The 19,510-nt window shown below is 39.2% G+C and overlaps 1 protein-coding gene across 2 annotated transcripts in view; it reads right to left on the reverse strand.

Moving 5' to 3' along the window:
- Positions 1–771: 771 nt before the first annotated feature.
- The window catches only part of tncb (tenascin Cb), a 57,947-nt gene continuing 39,208 nt past the window's right edge, over positions 772–19,510 (reverse strand). The window contains exons 12-23 of one of the 2 annotated variants that reach the window (XM_086169803.1): positions 15,079–15,351; positions 13,795–13,917; positions 11,159–11,302; positions 9,940–10,059; positions 7,433–7,576; positions 7,185–7,315; positions 6,961–7,093; positions 5,100–5,251; positions 4,889–4,985; positions 4,248–4,409; positions 3,824–3,987; positions 772–2,201 (exon numbers count right to left, since the gene is read on the reverse strand). In XM_086169803.1, the coding sequence (XP_086025929.1) occupies positions 2,091–2,201; positions 3,824–3,987; positions 4,248–4,409; positions 4,889–4,985; positions 5,100–5,251; positions 6,961–7,093; positions 7,185–7,315; positions 7,433–7,576; positions 9,940–10,059; positions 11,159–11,302; positions 13,795–13,917; positions 15,079–15,351 (1,754 nt within the window). In that variant the 3' untranslated portion in view covers positions 772–2,090. The remainder of the gene's footprint in view (positions 2,202–3,823; positions 3,988–4,247; positions 4,410–4,888; positions 4,986–5,099; positions 5,252–6,960; positions 7,094–7,184; positions 7,316–7,432; positions 7,577–9,939; positions 10,060–11,158; positions 11,303–13,794; positions 13,918–15,078; positions 15,352–19,510) is intronic. The other variant, XM_086169802.1, reaches the window with a different exon arrangement.

Here is a 19,510-nt window from a genome sequence, read left to right on the forward strand (position 1 = left end):
TCAGTCATGTGATGACGACAAAGCTGTGGCTTAGACACGGGCACCCATTATCCACTACATGATCTTTAGAGCACAAAAGCGCTATTCGAAATTCAGCCTCACACTTTGTGCCATTTCATACCACTCTAGTGTTTTAATCACCTACTGAATTGTTCTCATACATGCACCGATTTGTTCTCTTGACCTCAACCTCATCCCTTCCAACCTTCTCCTGGAGCTGTTCTCCTAACATTGGTCTTATTCCTGCCAGTCTCCTCCCCATCCAACTGTTTCATACAACTCTTAACACTCTGAATAGCCCAACAGTTTCACATCAATTTAAAGCTGAGCATTCCCTTCCACAAATTGTTCAAAACATGTGAATCCTTTGTGCATAGAGTTTATCTCTTTCTTAGAGTTTTCATTAAATTTTCAAAGCAGATTTTCTCAACAGAGACTAGAACTTTTTTTTAATCTGGTATTTTAGCATTCATGAAAAGAACACTAAGGAAAACCCCTAAGATGAACTTCAAAGCAGGTTTCCTTAAAAAGTAAAAAGGAGAAAACCTATGCTCTTTCAAAGAGTTATCTATCTCTAGAAACATAGATTGGAAATTTAAAAAATGTCAAATAAATTAGCTTTTCTTCCTCATTTTCTATTCATATTCAACCATATTCATCAACATTTTTTTTTTAGATTTTCCAAGATGCAAAGGTGTGTGAGTGGAAATCACGTAAGTCAGGAGAGTTAGGAAAAGATCTAAGTCAAAAATGAAAGCATAGTCCTTTTAAACAAACTGTTTTATTGTATTACAGTTTACAGAGAAACACCTGTTGTTCACCCAGTTATAAACAAACAAAACAATCAAAACTTAATTTACACAGGCATTCCTTAAGAGTGTCAGTGGTTTAGTAGGGGCAGGTGGGGGTGGGGGCAGGGACAGCGTGGGTCTCGGGGCTGGTTGGGGTGCTGGGGAGGCTGGGTTGGCGGGGGGCAGGGGGGGCAGCAACAAGTTTTCTAGTTTGGTCCTTCCAAACACTATTTCCATTAATCATAGAGGCTCTGCTACTTTGACAGAAGTTGAATTCCCCCCCTTTTTTGTTGTTTTTTTTTTTTGTTCTGAGAATCAAACACATAACGTTCCACATATATGTACTATATTCACATTTTGCCCAAAAGAAATAAAGAAAAAGAAAAAAAATGTAATCACCGCATTAGATACTGAATAATAGGTCCTGCCTCAGATTCATTGAACAAACTAAACAAATACAACCACGTCAGCGTCTCTTTACTCTGTGCTCTGTTTTTCTTTAAAAAAACAAATACAAAAAAACAGAAACAAAACAAAATGCAATACTGTGGCTTTAGCATGTCGCCTTTAGTGGCTCACACCATGAGTGGGAAACATTACCATCCAAATGGATGCGGGATGTGGCGGGGTAGTAAGATATATTTTCCTCTCTTTTCAATTCTATCTGCATAACATTAGACTAGATGTAGGTGCGGGTTGAAGGATGCGAGGAAACCCAGACCAGAGACAAGTTAGGTCACACATACATGGACAAACGGCAGGTTAGAGGGTCAAATCTGACAATTTTTGCAGTAATTCCCTCTGCAAATGCTTCAATCGGACACTGGAGGTGTATGTAACTGTACAGGGGGTCGGGATATGATCAGGCCCTAAACAAGACCTCATTATATATAAACAGCCAGTCCATTCTGTGAAAAACCCTTACCTAAGCGTGGCCCCGGTGTGAAGTGGCAAACTGTGGTTATTGTACATACTGTAAAAGCCCAAGCTGCACACACACCTCTGCAGGGCTGCTGCGACACGAGAGATGTGTGGCCTGAGTTGCTCTCTTTGGTGCTTGGGTAGAATGCCAGCGACAGTTGGAAACATGCATGTCGATTTTCCGCACTAGGACAAAGTCTGTGATGAATGGAGGTGGAGTGTGAATGCAGGAGAGGAGGAAGAGTAGGGTGTTTGTGTGGGTCAGGGTCATGGCAGTGGCTTTGGTTGGTGCTGGGTAGGGGTCATGGGGCTGGAAGGTGTGTGGTGTTGATGGTCATGGGGAGTCCAGACAGAATTGTTGGTTGCATGGTGAGGCATTTAAGAACGTTTCCTCCTTCCTTCCAGGTTTCTGAAGTTGGACGGCCGGATCTTCATCTCTGCAAACTCAATGGAGTGTTCGTGGCCTTTCCAGTGGAACCAGTTCACGCCCTATTGGGGGAGATAAGTCACTTAGTCAGAGAGGAATCAAGTTAGCTGGACAAGTGTTGCAAGGAATTCCTTATACTCTGTCCTTGTTTTTAGTCATTGATATACATTCTGCTGGACTTTGTAAGAAAATATTACTCTAAAATGTCAAACCTTTCACAATGACAACATTCATTCTCTAATACTTGCATTCACAACATGTATCGAATCAAGCAAAGCACAGGTGTAGACATTCATATGGGCAGCCATTTCCATTGAGAATTGCAAATTCTTGGGATATTATGATAGGTCATGCTAATTTCATTGGTCTAACATTTATCATTCATTCCGTGTTATAGTAATAGGATTTATTCATTTATCCTTTATTAATCGTTCTCTGCAATTAACCCATCATGGATGAGCCATGAGCAGTAGGCTGCCGGCCAGGGGAGCAGTTAAGCGTTCAGTGTCTTGCTCAACAACACTTTGACAACCTCTAACTATTGAAATGTTGAGGAAATTATACACATGAAGTCACAAATAAGATAAAATAACCGTGGGAGTGAATGTGAACTCCTCTTTTTCTTTTAATGGTCATACTAATTTTTAGATGTATTTTTTTAGGCCAGGGAGTATTGCTTTAGTAAGATGCGAGAAGTCTAACATTGAACAAAAGCTTATTTTTTTATTGCGGAGCCAGACAGTTCACATTATTGGAATGGCTTTGATTATTTCTGTAATGATTCTTAAAACAACACTGCAAAAACCTCAGAGATACTCCATCTATACATCTATATCACTTATCCTGCAATCAGGGCCAAAGGGGTGCGGGGGCATAGCTCGCACAGCTCACCGGTCAATCATATAGGGATAAAAAATATTGAACCCCTCTTTCATACATCTGGGTGATTTGGGGTCTCCAATTGCTCTGCTGCATGGTTTTGTATTCCAAGAAGCCCAGAGGAAAACCATGCAGACACGTGGAGAACATGCAAACCCAACACAGAAAGGCTGGAATTCAACCAGGGACCTTCTTAATGTGAAGTGGAGGTGCAAACAATTGTGCCTCAAAGATACGCTGTGTATTTAATTCATTGATCCAGCATAAGCAGCTAGATGAGATTCACTGACAGCATCAGTTGACCAACAGAAATGACTCACACAAAGTCTATTATATATTTTACAAGTTATATCATACTTAAATATATTGCAGTTGACTGAGCCCTGTTGGATTTTTTTTTTATCAGTAGATATTCTGTGAACACATGGCGAAGAAAATATTTGTCAAACCACATCCATTCATTTATTACTACACTATACTTATTGTATATGTTGCGATTGTATTTACTTTAATAGCTGTTTTCGTGACTGTATATGTATTTTTATTCCTAGTGCATTGTCTCTCATTCCATTTCAGTTTGGTTGTTGTATTTCATCATACTTGGATTACTTGTAGGTTAAACCAATTGCTTTCACAACAGTGTGTAATTTGTTGCTATTGTAAATACCATAATATGTATAAACGGAGCCAGGATAGGACCCATTCAACTCATGGAACCCCCTCGAACTTCTTTAAAAACTTACTGGAGCCCCACTAAGAACCACTGAAATGTTGGTAGTGACTGGATGTCCCCACAATACAATACCTTGCTGTGACTGTTGTCTCCATATCGGCCCATCAAGTTTACACGGTGGCAATTTTTATACCAGAAGGCTCCCTTGTAGGACAAAGCGCAGTTGGTGACAGCAATGTCGTTGTCATGGTCGTAGGTTGAGAATGGCCGGCCGTGGTGGTATGTCATTGAGTCACCTTAAATAAAGCAAAACAGGTGGAGGCTTAGGAGCAGAATACAGTGCATGTCGGGGATTCAAAAATAATCTGCCCTGGAAATTGACTGGAGGATTAAACATGTGCCTTTTCACTCCTCTAAGGAACCACTGCAAACTGCTCATGTGGGTGTAGAGCCAAGAAAAAGCAAAACAAACTATATAAGGTAAACTTCATGTTCAAAAAACTGCAATTACACCATTTTTCAACGCACCCTGTTCATATTTGGAGTTGATACTCACCTGCTGTACCACTGTATCCTCCCACGTGAACTTTATAGCGTGTACGTGGCTCGGAGACGGAGAACTTGTCATACTGAGCATAGGCTGCTTCTCCTTGATCCCTCAGATCAACGCGCAGCTCGTACTGAGCACCGGCAGTGATCTTGTGCAGGTTGGAGAGACCTTAGAGGAAGAAAGTATTTAGAGTTTTACATTACCTGCATGTCTTAGAGGATAGTTATGGGACAATGCAGATGACAATATTGAAATCCATTTGATTACTGGGCTTTGATATTTAAAATAATGCAGTAATGCAGTAATATTCAATTTTGACTTGCATTGTTCATTCATCTCTTTGGAGGGGATAAATGGTTATTTTGAGATATGTTTTCATTGTCATTTTCCTCTCAAGATATAATTGGTTGGGGGAAAAACAAATCAAAGTAAATCAAAAATAATTGATTATTGGGTTTAAACTGTAGACACGGCAGTCCATCTAAGTAGCGACATTTGAAAAACCCTAAAACAAACAAAATCCAAAAACTATGAACGGTACCGTGACAATTCTGCATCTATGGTACGAATGTCAAACCAAATACCAGTACATGTATTTACACACTCAATTGAGATTTTATAACATATAAATAATTGAGGAAACTTACCGAGCCAGAACTCATCATTCATGTCACCGAACCCGGCTGTATAATTCTTCCAGTTGCGGAAAAACTCCAGTTTACCACTCTGGCGCCGGAGGAATACCTGGAATGAAAATATTTAATGTGATTAAATCAACCCTCCACAAGATTAATGGATCAATAGACTGTATCTCGATATAATACATATTATAAACATTTTCTGTTAATGTTGGCTTACAATCCATCCACCTCCATCAGTCGTCATGTCACAGTACACCTGCAGCGGCTGGCTCTCATCACCGCCCAGGTAGATGGTGTACACGTCTGATGTGGTGTCACCATTCAGCAAGGCCTGGGAGCAGTCTTTAGGGTACTTGTACAATACACCAGCTACACACACACACACACACACACACACACACACACACACACACACACACACACACACACAAATGATTTATATACGGGAGCAGGAGTATACTGTAACAGTGGGCGGAATGTTTTACTGTTTTTAATGAGCTGGGTAAATGCGGAACAAAAAATAAACCATGTTTGTAAAAGCCAAAATGAATTGCTCTTTTTTTCTCTCCGTTCCTTGCCATCCAATATAAACCAGAATCCATTTGAATGTTGAGACTTTCCCTCCAGTTTGTACCAATGTGCTATTCTAGGCCTCTCAGGAAACCGAAGGATAAGCAATGAGGCAGCTCGGGTACAAGTGATGGTTCACAAGTACAGTTCATGTACTCAAGCTGTGATAATTTATAGTCTTGATAGATTGTCATATAATTTTGAATTTTAAATGTCAGTGCAGCCAGTAATACTCCAGATCAAGCTTATTTAAAATCTGACAGATAAAAGTAGTAAAATGCAAACCAACCCAATGCTATATTTGCTTCAGCGCTGGTGCTTTTCAGGGACAGGTTAGATGTTGGAAAACAGAGAGACTAGACCATAAAAATGGACTGCATACAATTTTGCGGTTTGCCCTCTATTCAGGATCTGGAGTCTCCTGGAGTCAGGAACGAGGCAATAAACATTACGGTAGACCTATCACACCCTTACCAATCTTATCCGCCTTTTCTTCCCTCTGGAAAGACCCACAGATGACTGTACACCAGCACTTCCAGACATAGAAACAGCTTTTTCCCACAAGCCATCACTCTATTAAACACATGAATCATCTACAACAACTTAAATAGATGCCCCTGTAAATAATATGCATACTGGGTAAATAAATACAGATCTTTTTATCCCCATATCTTCCATTTTCTCTGAGCAGTTGCTCAATGACCTAACAATATTGCACAATGCACTTTGTATCCTGTACTGTGTTTTAAGTACTTTGTTAAGTCTTTGTTTACCTTCAAGTCAGGACAATGTGTAACTAAATCAGAGCTATATATAAACATCCTTAGTCAAAAGAGCTGATTTTGATAAATAACATCCTTAGTCAAAAGAGCTGATTTTGATAAATATTTGTTTGTCAGTTAAAAAAAAAAAGTGACACATCTATTTCATATGATATATCAAATCACTACATTTAAAACATTTGTTTTCACATGTTCAGCTTATAACTTGAGACAGTTTTTGTGAAACTAAGATGTAATAATAGATAAATTATGTGTGTGTTTGTACAAATCCAGTATGTGTATTTGGATTCAGAATTTTTCTTAATATAAAAGATATGAGGAGTCATGGTGACACGACATCAATGACAAATGAGGGGCAATATTGTCTAACAGTTGCTTTATGGCGACAAATAAAAGGCATATTTTCTTCATGTATTTAAATTGTTTGATGAGAAAGTCATTATAGAACATGCCTTTTGAAATGCCCTCACTAAGTTGAGAAACATCATTTATATTGTTTTTTTTTCTTCTTTTTTTTCAAATTAATGAATTCATTTTTTTATACATCTTAATCAGTCCTGCCTTTATTAGGGAGGTTAGTAGAAAAAAATACAATAAAGTTGATGTGATGTGGTGCATCTGCGCTGCCTCTGAAACAAGGGTATTGATAATACAAACATGAAATCAGCAGTTTTTCTCTGCTGTAGCTCGTGAATGTAAGTTACAGGAGAGGAATAATCTACTTACTTGTGGTAAAGAAAGTGGTGATGACTTTGCTTCTCTTGGGCCCAGCGATGGCCTGCAGCTTGACAGAGTACTCCATAGAGGCACTGAGCTGAGCCATGTTATAGGACACTGCATTGGGACTGAGAACCACCTCCTGTACACATGTTTAATACACGTTATGTATTCAACATGTGTTTGAGCACTTTTGTTGCATTAAACATAAGGTATCTCATGTCCTTACTCACCCGGATGACACCATCAGCTGATTCAAAGCTGAGGATGTAACCAGTGATGGCAGCGCGAGGCGGCCTCCACGTCAGCATGCCTGTCTCTGTCTGGATGTTGCTGGCTGCCAGGTCCTGAGGGGCATCCACATCTGAACACAGAACATCTGTCAGCATCAGGACATTTGAACAGCCCCGAGCCCAGTCAAGCACAAATTTGTGAAGTAGTTTCTTGTAAGAGTTTGATTCTGAGGACTCAAGGAGTTTACCAGTGGTGAACTCGGTGGTTGTGGCTGTGCTCTTGGCGAGATCCCTCACAGCGTAAACCTTCACAGTGTAATGAGTCGCCGGTGTCAGTGAGTTCATCTGAAACTCCACCACATTTCCAGACACTCGCTCCATCACCGGAGCCACTGCAAGAATACACAGTGCAAACAGCAAACACTTTTACAAAAGTACTTTATTTTTTTATGTTTTCCAACAAGTTACATTAAAATGCATCCAATTTTTTGATCATTTTTGTGCAAGAAATTTTCCTGAGGTAATAGAAATAAATAAATCCAAAAATGTTGCTGTGTAAACACAAGATACAGATTCTCAACAACTCAGGCCACTTATTGTTTATTTTCAATGCTTGTTTGTTTGATAGTTAGCATTTTAGCATGTTTTTTTTTTTTGTATTCACACGTATGATTTCACCTTTTGTGATTAGTTATGTAAAAGCACTGGGAAGTCCATACATATGGTGTTGGCACGAATTGAAAACTGTATATGATATAAAAATACATTTATGTGTGTGTGCGGGGGGGGGACAAATTAATGATGCATGTGAATCTTTTGAGTACTGCAGGGTGCTAGTCTTTGTGTCTATATGAGGTAATACTGTTGCTCTGAAAAGATGCATTCAGTGCCTTTGAGTGCAAATAGCCTCCTGTATCCAAAATCATTTGCTGTTGGTACAATGTTGAACAGACTTGGTGATGTTTCAAGCTGTTTGGTTTCATCTAAACACTAGATGGCAGCCAATGTCCATCCATCAATGATTTACCGCTTCTCCTGCGGTCAGGATCACGGGGATGCTGGAGCCCATCCCGGCTGTCTTTGGGCAAGATATGCAAATTTCACACAGAATAGCCTTCGTTTGGTAATCAAGCCAGGGTCCTTCTTTTGGTTATGCACTTAATGGATTGCCACATCGAATCAAACTCCTCCATCTAACCCTATTCTCTGTATCCAGCCAACTTTAGCTTTTCCTGTCACAGTTCCAATATTCAAAGTTCCTGCTCTCAAACTCTATGTTTTCCTCTTTTCTCTTTGCTTCTAAACACATCTTCCGCCTCACCTTCTTTAACACAGAGTGACACAGCCCAATTTCCACTGGTACCCTGCAGGTTATTGGCACGAATGATAGTTTTGGTTAATGGCAGGTTTTGGTTAATGACTGATCCAGTATGAGAGCCATGGGTTTCACATTTAACTTTGGCACAATTGATGACCTTCCTGATGCAACCGTCTGCATTTACCTGGCCTTGGGACTGGCTCAAAAAGACTGGCTTCTGCTACCATGAGGCTGCATTTCCAGGTCACAAAGAGCCAGCGGCCAAAAAGGCAACGATGGATGAAGACCATACTTAAATAAAGTACGAATAGCATGTTTTCAAATCTATTTGGATGATGCATGCTTTTCACGAATATGCTTGTATGAAATTCTCTCCACACCAAAATTCAATTATTTTCAAACATAGATTTCAACATGTTATGACCGGGACTTGGAGAGACAGAGCAACCTCATTCAAGGTCTACAAAATCTTTACAGATGATGGTGATTTACGGATGCACTTTCTCTCAATCCACAAACAAATAGCTGGTGTAGCGTTCAGATATCTCAGATGTGCGACCACCTTTCACTCCAAAGGCTAAAATTAGCTTTTGTCAAAAGAGGCTTCATGATGTGATGCGACAGCATTCAGCCTTTCAGAAATTTTACTTAGATTTCAGATTTATGATGTAACACTACCTATCAATGCATAAAAAATATTTCTATGAAGAGAAATATTTCCCCCAATCTGGGTTTGTTCTCAATGTGCTAAATTAAAGGCATTGAAGCATCAGCCAAATAACAGATGTTTTGTATATAAATTACATACTGAGAAATATCATTTTTTTAATGACTGTCTAAATATATTGTAAGACTTATCATACTTTTCCAAATATTATCAAACCATTTCCACTTTAAATAAAATGTGATCATGGCAATTTCTGTAGTCCTTGGAAATGATAAAATCCTTTGCTAAAGAATGTATACGCTTTTGTATTATATATACACACACAAACACACACACATGAACATATATTTAAAACACAAGGTTACTCAAAATAAGTTGAATGTTTGAAATCAAAGATTGAATATATATGGCGATATATATAGATATACATATATATATGTATATATTCAATCTTTGATTATATCTTTGATATATCTTTGATATATTCCTTTTGTTTTACAAACAAACTCAGAAGTTATAGTTGATGGTATGCATTTCATTTATAGATTATTTCTTTTTCAGTTATATGGGCAGAGCCCATTTCCATTTCCTTCACAACACAACACAACGCAACACAACACAACACAACACAACACAACACAACACAACACAACACAACACAACACAACACAACACAACACAACACAACACAACACAACACAACACAACACAACACAACACAACACAACACAACACAACACAACACAATTCTCACAGAGTGTGACTCCCACCTGAGTCGGCGCTGTAGGTGATGACATAGCCATCCACAGTTGCGATGGCTGGTTGCCACAGCAGCAGAGCATCTACATCTGTGATGTTGACTGCAGTCAGACCACGGGGTTTATCCAGAGCTGTAATAAACACACAAACATATAAGAAGAGAAAAAAGAAAGAAAGAAAGCCCTTTTATTTTCCCATACAGCACAACTGGAACACTGCATTGAAGCCATTTTGGAACCATGAGCAGAAGGCAGCTAAGGAGCAGTGTCTAGCTCAACAACACTTTGACTGTTAAACAAAACAGTGATTAAAGAATGATGGAATGATACTGGATAAAAATCATACAGTGTGTAAGGAATTGTTATGATTCTAAAATTTCCATTTTAAAGTAAGTGAAGCACGTATCTATATATAAACCCCTTTGACTAAGAAAAGAATTTTGGTTATTTTAATGGAATTTCAGGAAGAGGAAGAAGAGGAAAGAAACCAATGTCAATGGATAATGAGGCTCAGGATGCCTTGATGATTTATTTTGCTTGCTACTTTGTGTCCGAGAAGTTCTGAAAGCCTTGTAATACATTTTGTTGATGAGATATATTATCGAGTCGAAAATTAGTCTGAACAAAATATAATAGAGCTTGACACTATCGTTGAGTTGACAAAAGATTGATTGAAGTTTCTGTTACTTGGTAGAAAAATCTTTGATGTGTATGAAATCAGCATCGTGAAACAGTGATTGTCTCAATCAAATTCAGACATTTTTGTTCTGAAATGTGTGGCATCCAGACATGGACATACTGTTTGAACAACCTATTTCTAGATTATTGTTGACAATTCTTCAAAAAACTGGACTGTTTACAATAATCGGACAATAACACACGACCCACCAATTAGTCACAGTTTGAAATTCTGCAAGAAATCCACTTAGAATGGATAATATGTCACTTATATTGAGCTAGAAAATGTAACTAAAATAGTCTATGATTTACCATTATTACATACAAGTTATCATCAGATATACTGTACCAGATTATCAAGTTATGAAATGCTCATAAAATGCTATTCCATATGACATACTCAAGCTTTTCTCGTATCTATGTATTTAAATAAAAAACTTCCTTATTTTGCAGAGGCATCAAGCAAATATTGTATGATACATCCAAAGGGTTACTTTCACCTTACCTGAGTTCACATGAATTTAATTTTGAAGCTGTCTGGAGTGACTCCTACCTGTCGTGACACTTTCTGACCCTGGCTCACTCTCCCGCTGACCCTTCAGAGCAACAACGGTGACCTGGTATGTGACCCCGGGAATCAGGTTGGGCAGAACGGTGTTCGACTCCGAGCCGTCCACCGTCACCGTCTTGGCATTTCCTGCAAGTCCAAAAAATGTGAAACACGACCAGGAAAGAACACGGACTCAGATATTTGATTATCGAGTTGTGACACACAGTTGGGATTCGGGAGATTACATGTTAGTTTTCAAAAATCAAACGAAGTTTAGAAATACGTACTTTGTATAGATCTGTCAGGAAAAAAAAAAAAAAACATTTTTTACAAGCTGTCTAACCATATTTCATGTTGTTTTTTTCTCTGAAAATACTCTTCCATTGTTTCCCAACATTTCTGGTGATACCATTGATCGGGGGAGGTTTGTTAACGGAAGCGATCTGGGTGATGCACAACCAAAGCTCAGCAAAGGAGGGAATGTTTAAAATCACTTTCTACTATTATAGCAGTTCTGTCCATTGTACATGACTGAATGTAATGTACAATCTGGGTGTGGAACCATCTCTTTTTGGACTGATTTTCAGCCAAGTTGAAGTTCTTTCATTGACTCATGTGAAATATTTTTTTTGTCTCTAAAAACAGGCTTTTCAATGCATTCCCCGTAGCTTTTGGGAGGGCTCGACTATGGTCAAACAGTCTATTCAGAGATATACTCACAATTCTTCGATGAATATATGGTCAATCCACTATGGTTCACTCGTGAACATTCTTAGGTGTACGTCTTGTAGCATATGCCGTCGCTACCCATTGGTTACAAGTTGTATTGCTATGTAATTTTAACAAGATAAATGATTTGGGCAACATCGTTGCATCAATTGCCCCCCCCTAATAATTTTGTCAGGAGATGCCACTGCCATTGATTAGACTAAAGTCATTCAAATTGGAATAAATGAATAAATACATGAGCAACCTCTGCTTTAGAAAATCACTTGAAAACCATGTTCTCCATTGTAATGTAGATCAAGCTTGAAAATGGCTTAACTTAATCATTTTAAGGTGATAATACAATGACACACAAACAAACCAAAAAACAAAATTTCTCAGTTTGTCATGGAAATACAGATGATGATATCCTTCAGTTGGGACCTTGACGTAACCAACTCTAAGTCAGCAGGGGGTAGCATTGGGTCATTGCGGGAGCAGAAGTCTCAGATTTTTCTTTAGCAACTTTGAATTTGAATGCCAATTATGGCATTCCATTATGAAGGTTCCATTATGAAGTTTGAGTATTTCAACATGAACATTTTTAATTTTATAATAAGTTTTAAATATTTTACACTATTCTTTAAAAAAAGTGTACCCAGGTGGACCCAGAACTTGACCTGTTTAGATTAAACCATCAAAAATAAAATAGACTCTCTTTTGCAGCAACACTTGACAATAGAATGCAATTACAAGTCTGAGACTTGACTTCAGTAATACTTTCTGATTGACCAATGAATCATCATTCAACAAATCACCAGTTTATATTATTATCTGTGTTTCAAGTCAATATCTTGATAACTATTACATACTGGACACCGTTAGTGCAGATTTATTTATTTGTGCAGATTTATTTGTTAATGAGATATCTACATGGCTTTTATCAGTCAATCTGAGGAAAATGCCAGGTTCAAGAACTGTGACGTTTGACTCTACCGTTCTGCCCAAGTAGTGGCTTGATGAACTTTATCTGGTGTTGTTACTTTCGGACTCTTCCCTCCAACATTTTGGAAAAAAGATTTCAGAGCATTAGAGCGTTGTCATCTTATTTTCTAAAGTCTTCCCATCTTTTCTGAGTCATAGTCTGTCACCTTCAATCCTTACGATTACTGTTTTCCCTGATTATTTGTTGGGATTTATACAGCTTAATAACTTATTCTTATTGCTTGAATAACCTCTGTTTAAATTGCATTTCTCTCTCCATCTCTGGTTAGACCATTTGTTTTCCTTCTTGTTACCATAGTGACTGTTCAATCTTCACTGTGGTGGATGACAGATGGTCAAAGGTTGATCACAGAAGCCAGTTCAGTTGAGATACTGATTTTATAAAATCACGCTTTAGTTATTAACTTTAATGTTATTTCACTAAATGGAGCAGAATGCCTTTTTAATTGGGAATCAGTTTGCCATGACTTAGGCACATAACCAAACGTTTTGCAAAAGAGAAGAATTAATTTTGTGGAGTATACCGTGTCATCTTGTACTTTTACTTAATTTTAAACAAATCAACTTCTGGTTATTACTTAAAAATCATAAACATGATTAAAACTTTCTTTCCATTTATTGGAAAATTGATACATACAGACAGATTCAACCTTGGATTTTATGACTACCAGAATTGCATTTGACCAAGTTTTCCATTGTTATCAATTGTTAATAATAAGACTAAGACTAAGACTAAGACTAAGACTAAGACTAAGACTAAGATTAAGACTAAGACTAAGACTAAGACTAAGACTAAGACTAAGACTAAGACTAAGACTAAGACTAAGACTAAGACTAAGAATAAGAATAAGAATAAGAATAAGAATAAGAATAACTTTATTTATCCCGAAGGAAATTGTTAGATGGGATTGCTACATCAGGACACTGACCTCCATGAGCAGGCACGTAGGTTACCCGGTAACTGTCCACCCGAGCTCTTGGAACTACCCAGTGAACAGTGGCGGAAGAGTCCGTCACATCAGAGAAGCGGATGCCTTTGGGTGAGCCCAGGTCTTTGGGGGAACAGCAAAGACAAGAGGATGACAGACAAACAGAAAGACAGAATGGTTAGTCATTTTGTGTGTTTCCATCTTTGACGGGTAGGACTGGAAAGTAGTGCATCTATCTATGCAGAGAATGAAGAGGAAACCTCTTCACATCATTAAGTGACGAAAGGAAGGACACACGTATTTGGTTATCAGATCCAGGACTGCAAGGCTCTTGTTTTAAAGGATGGCGGACAAGAGATAGAGTGTGTGTGTGTGTGTGTGTGTGTGTGTGTGTGTGTGTGTGTGTGTGTGTGTGTGTGTGTGTGTGTGTGTGTGTGTGTGTGTGTGAGAGAGAGAGGTAGACAGACAAAGGGGGGGCTTGCACTCACTTCCCAGCTCGCCACAGTATCTCGCGTGACGGGCCCGAGGAGATTAACTTGCCCCCATTTCATTGAAATACAAAAGTGAAACATGCCCATCACAACCCAAGAGTAAAGCCTAACCCTCAGGGAGGATAGCCATATACACCACTTCTATGTGACACAGACAAGTGCCCCACCTCCGCCCCTCTTTTTAAGGGAGAGGAGCACCGACACATGGAGCAGGCAATAGAAAACGACATTTGCAGGTGACAGAGCCCATATCCCAGAAAGTATCAGATCCTGAGTGGAGGTGAACTAAAAAGTGATTTTAAAAATGTTTTCTGGACCCATTCATCTAATTGTGTCAATTTGGAGTCAAAATGCTCCTTTAAACTTTATTTTCTAAAGCTTCGTTTCAACATGTTTTTTATTAGAAAGCTAATATTGGTAAGCCCAGCTCCTTGCGCCTCAAGGACACTGGCCCCATTTAAACCCAATGTTTGCTCTCAAATGTTGCCGTAGACTCGATGAAAGACACGTTCTGCTGGATCCACTCAGGATTATCTAGACACAACGAAACACTTCAACACAGGGCACATATCAAGACCACAGCTGGTCCTCATGTTTAAACAACTCTTCTTTTTCTCTCTGCCAGGTGTTAAGTGCCTCGGACAAAAACCACGAGGCGGTATTATTGGGTTAGTACACAGAAAGAACAGTGATACACAAGACAACAGAAATTAATCAAAAAAAAAATCATGCTGTTATTGGCCACGTTGATGAGACAAATCCATGAGCTTATTTCCATCCATTTACTAAATACCTGTTGTCACCAGCTCCATTACAGACTTGGAGCGCTTTCCGAAAATGAGTCCAAAGATTTCTACTCTGTACTCTGTGTCCTCCATGAGGTCTGTCATTTCCACGGTTCGCTCCTCGCCACCCACCACCAGCTCCCGTGGTTGGTCCAGGGCCTCGGCCTGGCTGACCATTACCACAAATGTGTCGAAGGAGTCCTCTTCGGCTGTCCAGGACAATCTAAAGCTCTCCGGGGTGGTGTCAGATACAAGGAGCGCTTGCACCTCTGGTTCAGCCTCTGAGTGACAGGGGAAAGTCAGTTTTTTCTTCTCTGTGGAACTTAAGAGTGCTTTGACATTTGCTAAACAAGGTAGCAAAAGGAAAGAGCGTCAGTCAGTGAGTACATGCCATCACTTGTTACATGGAAGGAGTTTCCTGATTTGAAAGCGGTTTTGCTAAGAAACATGAAAGGCAGGAACAAGTATTGGCCAAAAAGGAATACCTGGCAGAGGTATTTTGAAACACCTGCAACACTGAGGTCAGTGAGACGGTAAAGAAAGTAAAATTGTGAAATACCATTACCACTGTTTTTAAAGTCATGAACACAAGGGCATTCAACTGCTGAACGAATGTAACTCAGTGACTTTGGGGCAAATGGCTTCGTAGAAGTCCCTCCACTAAAAGCAATTGTTTTTACTCAGATTGTTATTATCCGTGTCGGAACACATCATAGAAAGGACCCTGCAGATAAAGATGTGTTACTAACATGAAATCCCATATGAGCTGCTGAGGGTGCTGTTGCTTTGAGATAACACAGTGGATACATTGCAGTTGTAAACTGGCTTAGTGATTTCTACAAGGTCTTTTCCCACCAGCCTAATTTTTTGTGGTAGAATGGAATTTCTTTTTACCCGCCACACCTGCAGTTCCCTTGAGAACCCAGAATTTGCTCATTTATTTGTTGTCCGTGACAACTTGACCAAGGCATTGTTGATTAAATGTTGTCCGTCCAGCTGCTAACAAACTCTGTTACCATTTATTTATGACATGATATGAACGCCAGGACATCCAAAGTGCAAGACGTGGTTTGGACTGACAGAGTTTCCATATACGCTGCGTGGTTTGTAAAGTCCCTTTTCTGCATAAGCAGACTTAAGGTAACATGTTTTCTGTACGTAACGTGAAGTGACATATTTTTCTTTAGAGGTTGTCTTGAAGTATGTAGAAATATTTTGACCTGATCTTTGGCCCATACGATGACCATGATTATGAAGAGATGGTAATCCTGTTTTTCACCTTTGTATAGCTTTGGCTATCCAAGAGGAAAAAAAACACATTGTTTCCTAGCTTGCTGTCTGGCTGTTTCAGGAATATTTTGTCTTTCCTGAGGTCTTGTCTGTGTGAAGTCAATGCAATCTGTAATGGAAATGTATTAAGGATGCAACTTGTGCGCTGATTCAGACCAAGGCAATTGCTCTGTTGACCTAGTCGTACCCAAAGGACAAGAAAGACGAACACTATGTAATGTGAAAGCAATTCACTTTGAGAAACTTTCACAAGCAACTGTTTGGACATGCTGGAGTAGTGGCTACTTGACTCGTGTTGTTTAAAACACAGCCAGGTGTTTTTGGAGCGAGCTTTTGATCGGGTTGATGAGTGCTTGTCAAGTAAAAGAAAAAAAAATCCTTCACCAAAGAACTTTGTTGCATTTTTACCCTGTACTAACCTGTGCAAAACCTAGATTTGTTTTTATTTGATTCACATTTATATGAAAAATCAAAGCTCATATGTTACCCTCTTTTTGATCGTATGCTAAGCCATCTCATTTTTTTTCTAAGATGTCGTCAAAGTCGAAATAGTGGAATAACAATTGCATTGATTTTGTTAAGTTGAAAGACATCGTCAGTAATAGTCCTTGCAGAAGTAAAGCGTGTTCTTTGAGCGGATGGACTTCAATGAACAAATGACAAACAAATGAAAGTTACATTACTGATATTTTACAGACACAGCTCTTGCTCAGTATTAGAATTATTTCAGTAAACACGGTTCATGTCAGTCTCATTAGCACCAACATCAGCCTTATTAGCACCAACATCAACTACAACTTGTTGTGACTCTTAAAGTTTTCAGATGAATAACTGAGTGTTCTGCTTTCTCTATAGCTATAAATGCAGACTATTTCCCTCAGAAAGTGTCTGTGTATCATAGTGGAATCCAAATACAAAATAGTTGAGAGCATGTACATATGATGCTTTAAGCAGATAATGACGCACTTATTAACAGCAGCTGATGAGGGAAGAAAGGTTGGGAGATAGCAGGAATCTACAGCTGCTTGAGGATGAGTCCATTGCAGCTAATTAGCCAGAGAAATGTCGGTTTGTGCAGATGGACACACGGACCGGACTTTTAAAGCAGTCTGGACAGAAGCAGATATAAGTGGGCTTAGAATAGCATTCAATAAAGCCTAGTTCCACTTGCTCATTAAAACACCACCAAATGTGAGGGTCTCAAGGGTCCTTGAACTAGCCTGAAACCCCTTTTTATTGTGAGGGAAAATGCACATGAGGTGTTTGTTGTGGGAAGAAGAAGTGGAAATGAGAAGCAGAGCAGACAAATCCCAGGGAGCTGTCACTCTTCATTAACCACCAGTCGGCTTCAACTGGTCAGCAGAGGCAAGGGAGGGCCAGATCCATCAGCTAACATGCGCTAGTTTGCTACAGATTTCACCCTCTCACCACCACTTTTCCATATCCCTCCACACCCCCTCAGACCTGAGGGAACACAATCCCCTCACTCACAAAGGGGAGCCTGTTATTGGAGGAGGTTTTGCTCCAGGGGCGCCAGTTAACCTGCTGAAAAGAGAGCCTGCAGAAGCCCGGTGCCGGTTCCAGTCTCGCCTTATAACTCTAGAGAGGCAGCTTGTGGTGATATGAATCACAACTGAGGCGGGCTCGCTCTGGATGCCGTCCACATCTTTTTGTGGTTACGTCAATCATTTGTTGTATAAAAGTTTCCCTTCTTCGACAAGGATTTTGTTTTCCCTGCAACATCTTCCTCCTTTGGTCCTCGATGACCACCATGCATAACATGATCAAATTAGTCAGCTTGCATTCACAACAACTACAATGTTGTATGGATTAAGTGATGCTAATGAAAAATGTTAAGATGGTTTCAGTAGACATTAGCATGCAGACAATAGAGCTTGTTGAGTGTATGCCATATTCTGCATGGCCCCAGAAGGCCCTGGCACCCCAGCACCAGAGCCCAGGGGCAACGGCAGCATGAGAATGAGGAGCGATCCAGGCCTTTGGGACTGGGGATGCATACAGACAAGAGGCCTCACACAAATCGACAAAAGCGCCTTGGGGCTTTTTTTTTCCTCTGTCAGTCCTCCCATCTTGCTTTCACTTGACTGATCCTCATCAGGAAATGCTGAATGATAGTGCTGGAATAGATGCTGACATAATTTAAAAAATGGTCAGCCATCACAAAGCTGGTGATTTTTTTACACATCAAATCCAGGGGTTTTCAAAGCTTAGTTCGAGCCCACAAGGAACCTTTGGGGGGAGTCACTTAATTTCACTTTAGTATTCATGTTTTCACTCTTACATTGCCATTACCCTTTTTTTTAAGAAAGTTGAAGGTCAGCGCCAGCATTTTTGAAATGCTGAAAAATCATGTACAAGTTCTTTCAACAGCCTTAGAACTCCTGGGTCTTTGAGTATCTTAGCTTTAAAACAAAAAAAAACACATGTTTAAATTTGTGACTAAAATGCTCCTGAGACAAGACCACTGGAAGCATTTTTCTCAATTCTTAAGAAAAGTGTTTTTCAGTCGTCGGCTTGCGATGTAAACATCTTGAAAATGATCTAAGTCTCGATCGCAGTTTCTATTCTGCCAGTCTTCTTCAGAGTTTGCTATGATAAAGACTTCAGCGGCAAATCAATGCTCCTATGTCTTTTCATTTTTGTCATCCATAACAAAGGCACCTTGAAGATAAGGTGGATTTTCTGGAAAATGCAATTAGAGGCAGAGATAATTAATGATCCCCGTTGTCCTGATATTTTTCTTTGGATCTTTCATGATAACGTTTGTGTAATTTTATCGTAATTTTAATTTTATTTGTATAATTTTATTGTATTTTAGTATAATAGCAAAATAAAACAATGAATGAGTTAGTCAAATGATAAATAAACGCAAAAGCAGACTGCTCATCAATGGCAGAAAAAATAGACAGATAAGGGGTTCACCATAAAATTTTTAGAGTATTTCTGTTTTGGTCTCAAATATCTTTCATATGGTATTGATGGTAATATTACTGTTCAGGTGGCTGCTTGTTGCCATTGTGCTAATACAGGGAGTCACTTATTGCTCACTTATTTGGCACATGGTGCACTTCACAATGTGTTAATCACTGATGATAACTTAGTTGTGGGAAGAATGCAGCCTCACTGGGT

Source organism: Fistularia commersonii, chromosome 22 (genome assembly GCF_037954325.1).
Source record: "Fistularia commersonii isolate RoL2024-O1a breed Wild chromosome 22, RoL_Fcom_v1.0, whole genome shotgun sequence".
In the NCBI taxonomy this organism is placed as follows: Eukaryota; Metazoa; Chordata; class Actinopteri; order Syngnathiformes; family Fistulariidae; genus Fistularia; species Fistularia commersonii.